This window comes from Parasteatoda tepidariorum, chromosome 7 (genome assembly GCF_982258835.1).
Source record: "Parasteatoda tepidariorum strain Cologne lab strain chromosome 7, Ptep-v5.0, whole genome shotgun sequence".
Classification (NCBI taxonomy): domain Eukaryota; kingdom Metazoa; phylum Arthropoda; class Arachnida; order Araneae; family Theridiidae; genus Parasteatoda; species Parasteatoda tepidariorum.
In genome coordinates, this window is record NC_141761.1 from 36,261,386 (window position 1) to 36,278,673 (window position 17,288).

The following is a 17,288-nucleotide window of genomic DNA, read 5'->3' on the forward strand; positions in this document are numbered from 1 at the left end:
TAAGGAAAAACAGAAACACACAAACTGATGTTTCCCTTCTTGTTTATTTTTTAATGAAGAAAAGAGACCTCTTGCAATTTTTATTTATTAAACAAGTATTTACCATTAACGTTATATATTTGAAATATAGTATATTTTTTGATATTATTGTGAAATATACAATGCTGTACCAGCAAAAATAACATTGTTAGAAACATTTTTAAAAAGAATAAAATCTACTGATGCCAACGAGAAATAAAATTTCCTTCATTATGTATTGAATTAAGGCATTGAGTTAAAAAAAATAACTTAAGGTCATTTTGAGAAATTATTAAACAAAACAGAACCTTTTGAACCTCGGGAATTCAAGTATTATTGTTTCAAAGGTAATATTTTATTTCCTTCAATTAAATTTTTTTTAACATCATCCATATCAAAATTAGTTTCTTTTTGTCTGGAAATACCCCCTAAAAAATCCTAAGGTAGTAAATCAGAGATGAAAATGGGGGATTTTCACGTCAAAGACGACTAGAATATTTTTAAAATAGAATATGAAACATAAATAAGAGCAACTTCAAACTAAATTTATTACAGAAATCTTATTTTTTTTACATCAAATACTACATATGGTTTCTGAAAATGATATTTCTTCATTTTATAACACAATTTGTACATTATGAATTAACATTTTTACTATCTAAGTACAATTTACCCTCATGAATTTCTTGAGCAACATATTCTTCGGCTCTTCTACGTTTAAATGTTTTATCTGTAATAAAATATGCAAATAATCATGATAAGAACATTCAGGCATAACGATATATAAATAATGAAGTTTGAATTAATACATTCAATACACTTTAATATCAGCTATTTCGTCACTTAATAAGTGAAGAGCTGTGTGGATGAAGCAGATAAGGATCATTAAAAAAAAATGAGATTCCTTGGGGAAACTAGTCATTTAATTTTATAACATTCTATTAATTCCAAGGATTCTCAGTGGATGAAGGAGGTAAGTGACAATATTTGAGTATTTTTCAGGTGGAAGAACAAGTTAAGTGCACTTGGCAACAAATAATCCTAGAAAATCACTGGTTTGGCATCAAACACTAAGGTGTTGGGAGTTCGAAGGAACTGGGAAATTTGAAATAGCAGCTTCCATACATTAAGAAGAAATGTAGATTCTTTTGCGTATCAACAATTAAAAAAGAAAAAAAAATAGCTCTTAAATAATCTTCAACAAATAATTTTATTGTTTCTGGTTTACAATGTATTTCAGACACTCTGTTAATGAGTTAATTTTTTTTTCTGAGCAAAGACATGCTGAAAACGACTATCTTTTTATTTTCTGCTATTGGAACTATCATTATTGTATGTTGAGTTGAAAAAAAAAACTAAACAATCAATAAATCGGTAATAATTAATATTACGAAATCATGCACGAGACCGAATTATTATAAAATGTAATTATTTGCATTATTATTTTTAAATTAAAAAAATAACAAGGACCCTATCAGCAATCTTTAAGATGTCTGAGCATGCTTAAAACATTAAGTATAAAATCCGAAATGTTAAGCGTACATTATTTTTCGGAAAATTTAATGGAAACTTTTTTATAAAAAATCGGCATAGCCCAGCCAAGATAAATAAAATTGACTTATAAACAAATCACAGATGATTAACTTTTATTTTTCTCCCTTCCGGCAGAGAGTGCATTACTGACGCCAGTTATACTCTAGTAAAGACAGATTAGAGCTTCATTGACATTGCGCTAACCATGAAGGGTTTTCGTGTTTCTTACCTTCCTTTTGCACAAAGGTTAGTTTCGCTTTAAAAAAATTCTTCTGAAAGGCGATTGTGACCTGGTTCTTTAAACTTTTCCCGTCTTACAAATTCAAAGCTGAAAATGAAAAAAAGCTACATATTCACCGAGTGAATTGGTTGTTTAACCCCTTGGGGACGGGTGATTCAGAAAAGCATTCGTACAAAATCAGAATCAAGTTGTAATTAAATAAAAAACGGTAACTTAAATGTAGTCGTTGCGGATTTGACAGACTTACTTTGCTTTTACTTTAATTACTGTTAGTTTAAACCATATGTATAATCAATGTTAATCAAAGTATAACTAAATAGTTTTATTTTGAACAAAGTAATGGTGAATTAAATAAATCAAACAATTATAACTCCGCCCACAAATAAACTGCTAAAGAAATACTTTGATTACCAGTTTTATATTTTTACCCTGATTGATATGGTTTTATACTGTCACGTATTTGTGACAGTCGGGAATTTTTGAGGGGGTGACCTAATTTAAACAGAAAAAATGAGACATGCGTAAGTAATCGCGATCACGTGGTTTACCACGATAGAAATAATTCCCATTAACAGTTTTAAAAACTTTTTGTTAATTAAAACTACGTCTTTTTTGCACAAAAACATATAATTTTTAATAAAAAAAAATGAAAATAATTAATGCTCTTCATTAGCTATATATTTTTTGTACTAAAACTAATAAAAATACTTTTATAGTCTTAGACATACCTTTAGATGCAATGAAATGGCATAAAATTTTGACAACATACAACCAGCGTTATTTAAGGCTGTTTTTTGAAGGCTCTGTTGCAATAAGAAATGATGCTTTTTTGTGAATAATTTGCTATTTTTATAACTGCTATGAGTTTGCAACTGTTACTCATGACTGTTAGAAGTTTAGCCTATCTAAGCTTCTGCCAAAGCTTATTTTTAAAATGGTCTAAAAATGTCAATATGGAGTAAAGTCATAGTTTCGTGTAGATGAAAAGTGCTTGCGGTCTAATTTTTAAATATTTAAAAACCTGCTCCAATGCTTAGTTACTTGGGCTCATAAAAATTTGTGAAAATTGGGAATAAGGCAGTGTTTTTGATAATTTTCATCTAGGAGGAAATGGGCGGTTTTTAAAAAAAGTTTAATAACTTTTAAAACATTTAAGTTTTTTTGTCACTGTATTAAATTTTTTTTTTTAATATCCCATAAAAATTTTTTAAAAGCATCAAATTTTCATTTAAATTTTGTCTTGTAAGACATTAATCACGTTAATTTTTAACTGAAAATTGATTTTGTTACATTAAATCGTGCAATATATTTGAACTAGTTTTTTATTTCAATCAAGGATGAAAATGTCCATGTTATCAGAAATCTTTTACTATTTAGCCTACAAAATTTAAATGCAGGTTTGATAAATATCATTTGTGTTTTTGAGCAGAATATCAGGAACAGGTATTTTTGAAACGTGACATCTGAATGCATAGAAAACTGATTGTGTAAAGTCGCTCAATATTATGATGGATAATTGATATGGTCCTACCTCTATTAATTAGATTTTACACGATTTATCAAGATGCGCTGCTGTGCGAAACAATCCATAAAAATTTAAAAAAAAAATTTATATGAGTGGATGAATGAAATAAAGAAATGTACTTATGTTTATAATAAATATCTGGCAGTGACTTCACATTTTCAAATAAGCAACTTTTGAATGAAATATCTGTATACATCTGAATATTCCAATGTGCATACATTTGACCAAATTTTAATTTTTTGCAACATTTCGTTCATATTTTATATTTTGCCATGTTAAAATATGAAGGAAGACAAAATGTTATACCTCATTATCCAATTTTTTCGATCATTATCAAATAAAATAATTTCAAAATATAAAAAGGTAATTTACAGTTGAATGCAAATAATACTTTACTTTCATTTGAGAATACCAGGCATAAATAAAAAGTAGAAAAATATGTAAATCTAATATAGAGACATCTAATATTTTGATTACTCTACTGAAATTGCTTAGGGTAGGACATTTTTTTTCACTTTTTGAATTTAAATAAAAGTACATTATAGAAGTAGTTTGTACCACATTTTTATTAAAAAAAAGTTTGTAGACTGATTTTTGACTAAAATTTATTTTACACCGTACATATTTATTATTATCCTTAAAGTAGGTTGGGCACCAATATTTTTTGCTTACATTTGAAAAGTGGCACAATCAGACTATGCCAAATATTTAATTCTATTTGTTGTTTGCTAATAATTTATTGGGACGGTGAGCCGCTCAAGGCAAAATTTGAGGGTAATAGTTTGTTTTTCAACCATTCTAAACGCTCAAAATGAAAGTGACATTTTAATTTTTTTGCAAATTAGCTGTTTCTGGTGCTAATTTATCCGATTGCGTATTTGAGTTTCACTTTCGATTAGTGGTTGTAATACGATAAACTAGTCAAATCCTTAATATTCCAATCATAATATTTGTTTCCGCTTGTTAAATACTTACATATTTTAATCAATCAATGAAATTTAACTAATTTCTTCACAATTCTTTCATTTTTAATGATATAAAAATCCTATATGCATATCTATATCTAGAATAACTGACAAAAATCCTCGCTTACAAGGAACTGAAAATTTATTACGTCAGAATTGTTTAGGAATATAAAAATAAGCTGCACATCTTAAGGTTTTTAAGTAACTTACTTTTGGTTCTTTTTCTGACCATAATTCAATTGAAAGTTTTTGTTTGTCTTTCTATATGGTATGAGATTAGAAATGTAAATGTGACAATTTATGGGTCTGACCAAAAATTTTATGGTAATTTGATTTCATATAATAATGTTTTGGCTCCTTCCACAAGAACTCTTGCAGCTCTTTCGACTTTGTCGTTGCTTTCAGGATTAAACGGTAGTTTTTTCATGAATTATACCAGATTTTCCTAAGAATTTATCAAAATCATTATTCACAAATTCTAATTTACTATCTGTTCTGAAACATTTGATTTTATTATTCATTAAATATTCATACCTTTCTTCAAAATTAGTTAACATGTCAAATACTTCCTATTTGTGATTCAAAAAATAAAAAAAGTACATTCAAGAATAATCCTCAACAAATACTAAAAAATATATAAACAAAGAATCAGTATTAATTGGCTTTGCTAAATCAGCATGAATCAATTCTAAAATAGAATCATCCATTGATCGGTATTTAATTAAGAATTATTTTTACGAGTTAGATTACTTATATCACACGATTCAATGAGAGAAATTTCAAAATCTAACATTTATACCAACAATATTTTGCATTTTGAGACATTCGTTGTGGATTTAAACGATACAGTCTTTTGAGCCAAGTATCATAACTTTTTACTTTTTATAACTTTTTCAAAACAGTTGTTTACTTTAGAAACTTTGAAAACAATATCATTAGTATTTAAAATCGAAACATTATTGTTCTCATCCCATTCTAATTTATAGCCTTTGTCAATTAACTTAGATACATTAAATGTTTAGATACACATTAAATTTTTTTCTAACTCTGAAACATCAATAATAGTAAAAATATTTTTACAGTTAGTAAATTTTTATTTACCTTTTACAGTTTCTATTTCTTAAGAGTTGTGTTTTTACCTCAAATACATTTTTAAAACTTACAAAAAAAAAGATTTTTTTTGGCATGTTTAAAGAGGTGGCTGAATCAAGGAGCCAAATTTCATTATCTGTTGTATTATAATGTTGAAAAATTCTTACATTTTTTTAAGCGCAAAGTTATTAGAGTTAGTTATACTTCAAATATCATCACAGTTATTTGAATAAACATTTGTGTACTTTCTTCGGTTCAAATTTTCTGTGTCGCAATAATGTCGGAATTTAAAAAACCATGAAAAAATTAACTGCATTAATTGAAAAAAGAAAAGATCAAAACTCGGATTTACGATGGTATTGAGTAAGTTTAAAAGCGATTATTGAAATGCAAATTTTTCATGTCATATTGCATTAAAACTTTATTGGATCAAATTATAGCTAAATAAAAATTGAGGCAAAATATATCAAGTTGATTAAATTATCCTTTTATTACAAATCAGAATTTGCAACAAAATTGCTACTCATTAAAATATAAGTTTAAAAAAATGATTAAAAAACAAACATTTCTTCTAGCAAATGTACTTTTGAATATTTGCCATTCCCGAATTACTTTTTAGATCATAAATTTTATACTTTTGTATTTGTCTAGTAGTTTTATAATGTAGTAGTAGTTTTATATGCGTTTATCTTTTTTGTTTAAACATTGTTGACTCATCAACATATTCTCTTTCTATGACTGGCCAAGATAAGACTGCTATGAATTTGGACAAATACCTCGCTATATCTTCTTTCTCAAATTAAAAAAAGAAATATTATTGAGCATGTAGGTAGGGAGAGCCTTGCTGGTAGGCATTGGGCCCATGTCAGAGACGTCGCAAGTTAGATTCCTGCAAAATATATTATTTTTTCATACCATATTATATTGACTGGTGCATGCTAAATCTGTCTCGTTCACGGAGTTCCCGTAAAAAATCAATACCTTTTGGCGTTTATTGTGCTCAGGTCAAAATTACGATTAGTGGAGGAATGAAGGCCGTTTAAATGTATCCTGAAAGCAAAATGGGATATGATGTATCTATGTTGCCTCTAAATCAATTTCAGTAGATGTTTCTTAGATCATCGCCAATAGCCTATTGTGCAGCTCTAGCATAACATGAAGGAACCAACCTAACTAAGCCAAAAGAGCTTGTGATCTAATAATATTATACACTATATTAAGCTGATCAAATGGTATGATAAATTAAGCATATTATAATATTATAACCGTCATTGAACAGCAGACCCATTTTTTTTGGTTTAACTACTAATGTTCAACTCTGTAGTCTTGTAATTTTGAACCCAATCCCGAAGACAGGGGAACTCCTGGATCAAGTATTGGCAGATATTTGCAGTCGTGGAGGACTTTTTAATAGAACTAACCCGCATTTGTGCTACATGGATAGGAAGACCACCACAACCTCCCACGCTTAGCCTGACTGCAAGGGGACTCTAACCCATTATCCATCTACCAGTGAGGATATTTCACATCAGAATAGTGGTCGGTGCAAGCCGGATGCGGAATTCCTATTGACCAGCCATCACGGGATCAAACCCCGGTTCACCTCATTGGAAGGCAAACGCTCTATCCTCTGAGCCATTTAGGGAAAGATCATTAGAATACTTTGAGGACATAGGAGGGAAGGTTTCCATATCGTGATTTGCAACAGAATAATCGCCAAGTCTTGGCAACTTGAGGGCAGCAGCTCGCAAGAAACTAAGAAAAAAAAAACACAGAAGAGGACAAACACAAAGGGTTGAACTCGTAGCCAGACGGAGCAAGTTTTAGATTTTTGTTACATATTTTCCTAAAAAGTTAAAATCCATTTGTCACATTGGCGGCTGTAGCTAACACAACTGATCACTACACGGAAATATCCCCTCGAACTTTTTGGTGAAACTCAACAATAAGTTCATACAAATAATATGCCTCATTATCTTAGATTAGCAATTAAACATAGTAAAAAAATACATTCTCCCTTAGGTCTTACAGCTGAAAAAATATACTTATAATTTAATAATTTGATATAAAAGAATATATTACAAAAATTCACTCCTCGAAATTCCCACTTTATCATAGTGAATTCTAAAGCAGCTCCAAGCATGAAGAAAAGTGGTAGGAATCTGTATACTCCAAATTTTTGGCCTGGGACTTTTTGTACAACCCTACTTATCCTTTTCATTTCAACTGCAAATTCTAAAGCAGATGGGTTTTTCTTCCCTTCTGTTTTCAATTACACAGTAAAATTATAATAATATTAAGAGTTTCTTTACAAAAATATATATTTTCTTCATGTCAACCAAATAACAACATAAAATTTTAAAATGAATCTGCTATAAATATTTACATCAGTTCATAAAGTTGATGATGACAACTACGGATCAGTTTTTGAGCTTTTTGCAGTTTTCAGCTTATAGCTCGCTTATGTACAAGGGAGAAAAAGTAAGCGGATGGTGATTATGGAGTACGGATGCGTGACGTCGCGATCCTTGCTCACAATCCATTGGGTGGCAAGCACTCTAATGTAAGTTTATGGGATTTTGATGTCATTTTGAAATAAATTAGCAACTTTTACATTTTTCTTAAATTTTTTAATAATTTGAGGTCAATTTTCGTGTAAAATAGAGTTCTAATAAGCTTTATAGTAAGTTTCGGCTAAATTGTGACATTCTTTATATGAAAAAAATTTAGATTTTTTGATTGGAGAGTAAGTTCTGTTTCACTTTACAGATGCTGTTTATTATGATGCATACTATACATAGTTGTTGATTTTTTTTGTTTAGATATTAATGAATTAGATTAACTGTGATGCCTGCTTCATAAATAGGTCAGAATAGTTGTAAATTTTTTTAAAAAAATGCGAGAAAATAAGCTTTGTTTTATGATTATTAACTTCTGGGTTTTCAGAGCTGAAGCTTAAATATTTGGCTGACATTTTTAGGAATACGCGTTATTATTTTTTTCTTATATCTATTAAAAGTAGAATTAATTTATTTTTATGTATCTCCCAAAAATAATAATATATTTTAGTTAGGTTTTGATTATATTTGTGTGAGAAAAATCGTATGTTCTGTGTTTCTTATTCTCTTCTCCTTAAAAATAGTGGGTTTTGAATCAAATTAGAAATAGTTGTTGTTTTTTTACGTAAGATATTAATGAATTATAATGTCTGCATATTAGATAGGTCAAAATAATGATAAATTTTTTTTTCCAGTTAGTTTAAATTGCTTTGTTTTTGTACATAAACTTTGAATGGCAGAACATTGAATGAATGGATATTTCTGATATTTTTACTAATACACATTATTTAATTCTTTTGTTTATTACCAGCATAATTGCTTAATTTTTTTAATTGTCCTAAATTTATTAAAATAATTTAGTTAGGATTTGATAATATTTGTTTAAAAAAGTCTTTTGTTCTGCGGGTGAGAGTGTGCTCTCTCCTTAGAGATGTTTGTTGTGATTAGCTGTGAAACAGCTGTACATCATAATTACATGAAATCAAGATTACGCGTAATCATGATTACATGTAATCATATATTTTGATTACTTGTAATCCCGATTGTAAGTAATTAATTACAGTAATTGGCTATGTAATCACGATTACAGTTGTAATCAAAATTATGAATGTTTGTAATCATGATTACTATCATTGAGTATTGTAATCATGATTACAGTTGTAATCAAAATTTGTATTCATGAGTACAAGTAATTGATTACTGCAAGTGAAAAATGTAATCGATTACATTTTTGATCAACTCTAATGTTATTAAAAATTATGATTACTTGTAATCACGATTACATAGCAGTAATTATCTGTAATTAATTGCAGTTGTAATCGATTACTGTAATAAACGGCCAACTCTGTGTCTTATATATAATTTTTTTTGGAATTGAACCTTTATCAATCATGATGATTTCTTATGCAATTGGTATGGGCATTAAATGAAATAAATATAATTACATCTATTATCACTAAATGTTAAGTTTACTACTATGTATTGCAAATTTATTCAATTTCTTTTATTATTTATGTAAGTCAATTTCATCAAATTATGAGAACATTTTTGCCCAAGTTGAAGCTATTTAAAAATAAAATCTATGCTTATATGAATTTTTTCAAAAGTACTTTGAATACACAGGTATTTAATAACTCCTTTAGTATTAGTTATAATTTTGTTACACACATAACTATTATTCATAGGTTTTTTAAAAATTGCATTAAATTTTTTGACTAATTAAATTATAGACCCAAGACAGTTTTCGTTCAATAGTTTAAATACAATTTTTTAGAAAATATTTAGTGTGACTAAACTTAATATTATGCTTTAAAGTTAAGTCCTACATTAAGAAAAATGTCAAAAGAATAAATCAATAAATAATTAAGCAATCAAGAAATTTTTTAAAGAAAAACAATCAATGTCAAGAGAACAAACTGTTTATTTAATCATATGATTAAATAAACAGTTTGTTCTCTTGAGACATTATGTGGTGTTCATATTTTCTTAATTATACTGCTGGTTGTCATGAATTTAAAAGATACATCACTATAACACAGCCTGATTCGGGTTTGATATTAAGCAATTTTTAAAAAATCTAATGAGAACTGATTGCTGCATCTGGAATAAATTTAAAAACAAGTACTACAATAACTGAAATTTGTAAATTATTGTTATTCTCTTTAAATTTTAGCGTATCATATTTTAATATTTACTTTTTGGTTATAACAGAGGATTAATGAACAATTTTAAATTAACGAAAAACTAACTTCTAAGTTTGTTATTTTTTTTCTAATTATAATTAGAAAAAAAAATCTTTTCTATCTATACACACAGCGTCTTCGCGAACGAAGTTAGAAAAATTTAACATGCTTTAAGAGTTATCAATAATAACAATTTGTTTATTAATAATAATTACTTATTTATAATAATTATTTTTATGATAAATAGTAACATTAGTATAAAATGTTACAGAAAAGTATTTAAGTAGTTAATCTTTTGGTTTGAAGATTTTACAACGAAGAGTAACTTCTTTTTTCTTCATCATGAAAGATTTATTTTACTATTTGTAATTTTAAAAAAAAGCTTAATATTTTGTTTCATTTCTCTTTAAAAATATAAAAATAATTTAAGGACATGTGATGTGAGTCACATGAAAAACATATTTTTTTTACAACACTCTTTGAAGGAAAAAGAAAAGAAACCAGAATTTTTTTTATGTCTCATATATCTCACTAGATGGCAGCATCATTAGATGTAGTCATCATTTCAAACCTACCAGAGATGTAAACAAAACCTTGGCCACCAGAATAAATAGTATGCCAAGTACTTTGTATGCCAAGTACAAAATAAACCATTCATGACAAAGTAGTTCCTCGGGGCGACGCGCAATCGCTACACTACACTCGTTCCGCTAGTAGTTGGTGTAGTTCTAGTTTTCGCGGAATTTTCCTGTTCTTAACATGGACTCGACTTAATCAAAGACTCGCACTTTTTAATTTCTTCATTTAAATAATAGGTATATAATATTCGAGCTGATTATTCTAATATGTATTCTACCAGCAGTATGTTTTTTCTTACAACTATAACGATTTTTTTTCCAGACAATCAAAGAAATTCAAAATTAATTAAATTCTTGTCTACAAACCTAGAGGCCGGGGGTTCGATCTCCAGAGGTGACACGGAAGCATATATTTCGCTCTTTATCTTTTAAGCTTTGTAAACTTGTAAATCAACGACTAAGCACTTATTTTACATTTATAAAGTTTCTTTTTTTATTTCAGATTTATTAAATTATATATTTCAATATAACTTTTAATTCAAATTTTGCTAAAAAAAATTATGAAAAATCTTCTTAAATTAAACATTTTTATACGTTTATAATTGAGTAACTGTGACACATTTTAACTTCACATAAACAACTGTAGCGTCTTATTTTTAATTCAATAAAATGAAAAAAAAATTTTGTTCTAGTTTTCGTTATGAAATATTTAGAAGTAAAGCTTTATTAAAAATTTCTGATTTAAAAAACTTTCAATTTTGGAAAAAATCTGTCCCAATCAATCGAAGAAAAATATCAAATCAAAAAAGTGTCAAAAAATATCAATAAAAAAATCCGAGAAGCATTTTCGTGATTTACTTTAGCGTGTAACGCAAAATTTGATAATTTTAAATTAATCTTAATTAGAATAGGTTATTTTTATAGCTTTCATCCTATATATAATTGTGCTTCGATACTTAAATTGCGACTTACTTTGTTTTATGGGGTGAGTTAATAAGAAGAGATTTTCGTTAGATTTAGAAAGATGATACTCTATCTATTAAGAATAATAATAATAATAAAAAAATGGTTGTTTACAAAAAATAATTTCATTGAGATAATGATGAACATTTACCTGGAATCTTGTAACCACCAAGCAATCTGAAAAACATTTTCGTGGTTTTTCTTTGCGTGCAACGCAAAATGGGATTATTTTATCTAAATTAAAATAAATTATTCTTATAACTTTCATAAATATCCGATACTTAAATTCCTTAATTTAATTTGTTTTATGGGTTGTGTTAAAAGTAAGAACAGCGGGTCATTATATTCTCTAAGATAACAGGCCTTAGATCCGGGATGATAAAAAAAATTATTGGTTATTAAAATATAATGTTTTTGAGATAATCAGCATTTAGCTGTATTCATATATCCTGTAAAATAAATCTGAAAAAAATCTACGTGGTTTTTCTTTTGCGCGTAACGCAAAATTTTAATTTCAATTTAATCTTGATTAAAATAAATTATTTTTTAACTTTTATAAGTATGATTTTATTTCGATACTTAAATTGCGAGTAACTTTGATTTCCGGGTTGAGTTGAAAATTACAAAAATATAAAGAGCATCTCGTTATATTCGCAAAGATGATTGGCTGTCTGTCAAAGATGCTAAATAATGATTCATTACAACAAAAAAACATTCAATGGAATTACTGAGCATTTAGTTGGAATTCTTTAAACGTCAAGCAATCTGAAAGATATTTTCGTGGTTTCCCTTTACATGTAACGCAAAATATGATTGCTTTCTTTAAAAAAAAAAAAACATTCAGGAAGGCAGCAATGCTTCAATATTTACATAAATTATGAGTTATTTTATCTTTCTTCCTGGTTAAAACTACAAAAGAAGAGTATCTGAAAGGTTCTGGGCTAGAATCCCGGGCAAGGCATGGATGTTCTTTCCTTCTCTGCACTATCTGTCTTCACTGTGGGAGCGACGTTAGCCCACCTAATATGGTGCCCCTGAAAGAGAGGCCAACAAATATATGCCTGAATTGAAGGATGTTAACACAGGTAGGCATTGGGGGAAAAAATATTGCTCCGATGAAAAATATTTTTATTTCTAACTTTCATTAGAAAATTTAACAAATTTATGCTTGCATTGTTTATTTTTAAAAAAAAGTGTGTCACATAAATCATTTTTAATTATAACGATTTTAAAACAATAATAGTAAACTAATATAATTCAAAGAGTTTTAGTTTTGAATTCGTTCTGTTAAATCTATACATCATACAAAATACAAAAAATGCTAAAAATAAGCAATTATACAGAAGTTATAATAGAACCAGACGCTTCATACTAGTAACTATGATTGAATAATCTAATATGCTTCCTTCGGTTATAATTGAAAATCGTAACTAAACAAAACCGAAACTTAAGTATATAATTGCCCATAATCTAAATGATCTCTGGTTTTAAAACTTCAATAAACAAACGAATAAATAGCAAGCGATTCATTGACATCTTTAAGCAATATACAAAATAATATTCTGGTTTTAAAACTTCAATAAACAACCGAATAAATAGCAAGCGATTCATTGACATCTTTAAGCAATATACAAAATAATATTCTGGTTTTAAAACTTCAATAAACAACCGAATAAATAGCAAGTGATTCATTGACATCTTTAAGCAATATACAAAATAATATTCTGGTTTTAAAACTTCAATAAACAACCGAATAAATAGTAAGCGATTCATTGACATCTTTAAGCAATATACAAAATAATATTCTGGTTTTAAAACTTCAATAAACAACCGAATAAATAGCAAGCGATTCATTGACATCTTTAAGCAATATACAAAATAATATTCTGGTTTTAAAACTTCAATAAACAACCGAATAAATAGCAAGCGATTCATTGACATCTTTAAGCAATATACAAAATAATATTCTGGTTTTCAGAAAGAAAAAAAAATTAGAATTTTAATTAAACTGCTTTTTAAACCACTGATTACGCGCATTGCTTATGTATAGCGAGGATGTCAGAAAATAATATACTTAAAGATGAGAGCTCCACTTTTTGTGTGTAAAACCGGTCTGTCAATAGTGTTGCTTTTCAAAAGAATAAAAAAAAAAACGGAAAAAGTGAGAAGTCTTTATCCCCTATATTATTGAATGAGCCGTGGTGGCTAAGAAGTTAGAGAACTCGCCTCCCGGGTTCAAATCTCAGCGATGGCTGGTCAATTCGAATTCCCCAAAAGGCTCACACCGACCACAGTGCTGACTTAAAATATCCCAAGTGGTAAAGGATTATGGGTTAGAGTCTCCTTGTCATCAGGCTAACCGTGGAAGTTTTTCGTGTTTTCCCTCTCCAATAACGCAAATGAGGGTTAGTTCCATCAAAAAGTCCTCCACGAAGGAAAATTTCTCCCAACACTTTATCCAGGAGTTTCCTTGTCTTCTCGATTGGGTTCAAAATGACTAGGCTACGGAGTTGAACATTGATAGTCGTAAACCCAAAATTAGGTCGGCTGCTCAACGACGGTTTTTATATATATATTGGTCCCTACCCCAAACTAAGAGAGAGATTTGTTTGAGTTTCTCGTCAACGACAATGTGCATTTTCCCTCAGAATCTGTTAATTAGGAATAAATTGAAAGGGTGAAAGAATTATTATGATCAGGGCCGAATTAAGCGTACGCGGGGCCCTAGGCCATTCAATTTTTTTGGGCCCTTCGATTAAGTTGTTTTTCTCACATATCTTTTATTAATTCAAATATACAAGTATTTATATATCTTTTCATTTAAGAAAGCATATTTAAAATTAAAATAAATGGTAATAAATTATATTTTACTTTATTTTGTTTAAATTAGAACTAAAAAATAATCATAGAATTTTGAAAATATTTTAACATATATTTGAAATTGATTTTTAAAAAAAAATCATTGTTTTCCTTAATTTTTTTAAAATTCATTTTCAAAAAATCCCTTTTAGGAGGGCCCTCTAATCATTGGGGGCCCTAGGCCATGGCCTAGTCTGGCCTAATGGGTAATCCGGCATTGATTATGATCAATGTTTCTATGCGTATTTTGATGCATTGTTGTAATAACTCTAAGAGAAAATATATATCTGCATGCATATTTTTTATTGATGCATTAATGTCAAGAGTGCCAGAATTTCTACAATAATTATTCTAAGTTATTATCGATTATTATTAAGTTTTATAGTTATAGGTAGGGTGGCAATATTGCTGATATAAAAAAACTTATAACAACGAATTTTTGTTTCTAATTAAGTCTAAATTACGGAATTCCAAAATTATGCTTTCTATGCATTTTTTGATGGAATGTATACGTAAAAATTTATTAATTAATTTATTGATTAATTAATTTATTTTAGAATTACCAAAATCAGTGTTTTTTGGGGGGAGGGGGGAATGGGACCAGGGTTGCGAACAATAGCGTAAAAAATGCTGAAAATTTTTAATATCAGCAACTTTAAAAATGCATTTTCTTCTTAATTTTTTTATTAAGTTAAAATTAGAGTCCGACAAAATTATTATAATCAACCTCATTTCCCACTCATTTTTTTTAAATACAAATGTTTTTTATTACTTTATTAATTTCAAGGGTGCTTACATTTTCCAGATCATTATTTTTCTAGTTTTTTACATTAATACATATCATGAGGTAGTTTTTGAGGTGGAGACTTTAAGGTTATTTAAGTACAATATTAAAAAAAATTGTTTAAAATATAATTGACATGAATTTTTTTTAAAATTTTATTAATGAAATAATATTTACTAATAATTGTTTAAATTGAATTAAACTCTTTTGATAACAATAAAAATAACAAAATAAATTATATTACATGAAAACTTTTAAAACATGTTTTTTTTTGTTTTTTTTTCCGCAACTTTTTTTAATTGTATTATTTATTTACTTAATTAATTTATTTATTATTTATTATACATTATTTATTTATTTATTACTATACATTATTTATTCATTATTTATTTATTCATTACTTATTTTTGGTTTCATATATCATCATATCATTAAACAAAATAGAAGCACTTCAGTTTGATTTGATCTATGCTAAAATCCTTTATGGGATAATACTCTGTGGTTTATCGGATAATACTCTTAGAAAGTACTACGTAGTCGCGGCCTTTAATGCATATTTTAAATAGAACCTTTGCTAAAAATGAGATCATAGAAACCTACATATTAAGGGCCATTAATTAGTTTTCAAGTTTGCAAAAATACGTTTACAAAATCTAACGAAACCTCATTGATATTATTCACAGTAAGGATAGAATTAAAATTATCTTTTTCTTAAAATTAAAATTAGTTTTTTTTTTCTTCCTTTTTTTCGTCAAATGAAAATAAATAGAAATTCCTAATGACTGGTGAACACTTTTCAGTTTCATTCGCATTGAGAATTTTAACACCACCTTTGAATTCGTCAAATCGTGAGAAATTGTCAAATTGTGTATAATATTAACCCCTTCCTTCTCGCTCCCGTGAAAATGACGGGGTGAGGTTTCGCCCTCTATTTCTCGCTCCCGTGAAGTTTCCGGGCTGGAGTGTTCAGTAGAAACGCGTCAATAAGAATAAAACTAATTCATTTCTTGTGCCCGGGAAGCATTTTATTTCTCATTTTACACACCAGGTGGCAGTACCAGGATATTTTTAAGGTAATTTTAGATAGTTAGTTTATTTTAAAATAGATGTCAGCACTAATCAAATACGTAATGCAAATACAAAAGCCAAAAAAATAGGCACTTTTATGACCGTTTTCTCGAAAATTAACCGATCGAGGTGTTAATGCTATGTTTTTTCTGTTAAATATTTCCTTGGGAGTCTAATGTGTAGGTTTTTATGTGGTCATTTTCGTCAAGAATTTAAACAAATCTATAAATATTTATGCAATATAGTGAATCCCATCGATTCTCAATAGTTAGTGTTCTAATAGCTCAAATTCCTTTTTTTTTAAACTTCCAAATTCAATGTTCTTTGATTGTATTTTCTTCACATTTAGCATTTATATACTGGAATCATGAATGGATCTTTTTATTTAATTGATGTAGGGGTGGCACAGGTGAATAGGGGGAACATGGTATGCTTTACTTAGTTATTTTAAAATTAAAATCCATGAAATTTCTCAATAGAATGGATGTTAGCCCCAGTTCTTCCAAATCCAGTGTTTCCGGATTGTCCATCTCCAGCAGAATTTTCAGAGCAATCGGCAGTTAAGTTTTTTCAAAAGTTACAATTTCTTTATTTTAATAGATGTGGTATATAATTATATCATCGATTTCTTCAAATGAGAACATTGTTTAAACTAATTAATAAGCTCTAATCTATTATTGTTAAATACTACGAAAACATTTCTCTTGACTATAAAAAATTGTACATTTTCTTACTAAATTAATTTTTTTTCAAACTAAATTTAATGAAGATGATGGGACACTTGTGAACAAAACATCTGGAGCAGATATGGATAGTTCACATGAGCCTCACCATAGTATTTTATTAAACTTTCATCTTATTTGTTCACAAGAGTTGCACCCCACTAGATGTAATTGTTAAAGATTGAATACAATGAATGAT

The 17,288-nt window shown here is 28.1% G+C and overlaps 2 protein-coding genes across 2 annotated transcripts in view; both read right to left on the minus strand.

Moving 5' to 3' along the window:
* The window catches only part of LOC107440033 (uncharacterized), a 61,563-nt gene that overhangs the window by 41,177 nt on the left and 3,098 nt on the right, over window positions 1–17,288 (minus strand). The window lies entirely within an intron of this gene.
* On the minus strand, window positions 543–7,735 carry sloth1 (sloth 1). The gene is made up of 2 exons (XM_087167675.1): window positions 7,457–7,735; window positions 543–748 (listed from the first exon to the last, which is right to left on the minus strand). Exons 1-2 carry the CDS (start codon window positions 7,593–7,595, stop codon window positions 654–656), a joined length of 234 nt encoding a protein of 77 aa, XP_087023801.1. The 5' UTR covers window positions 7,596–7,735; the 3' UTR covers window positions 543–653.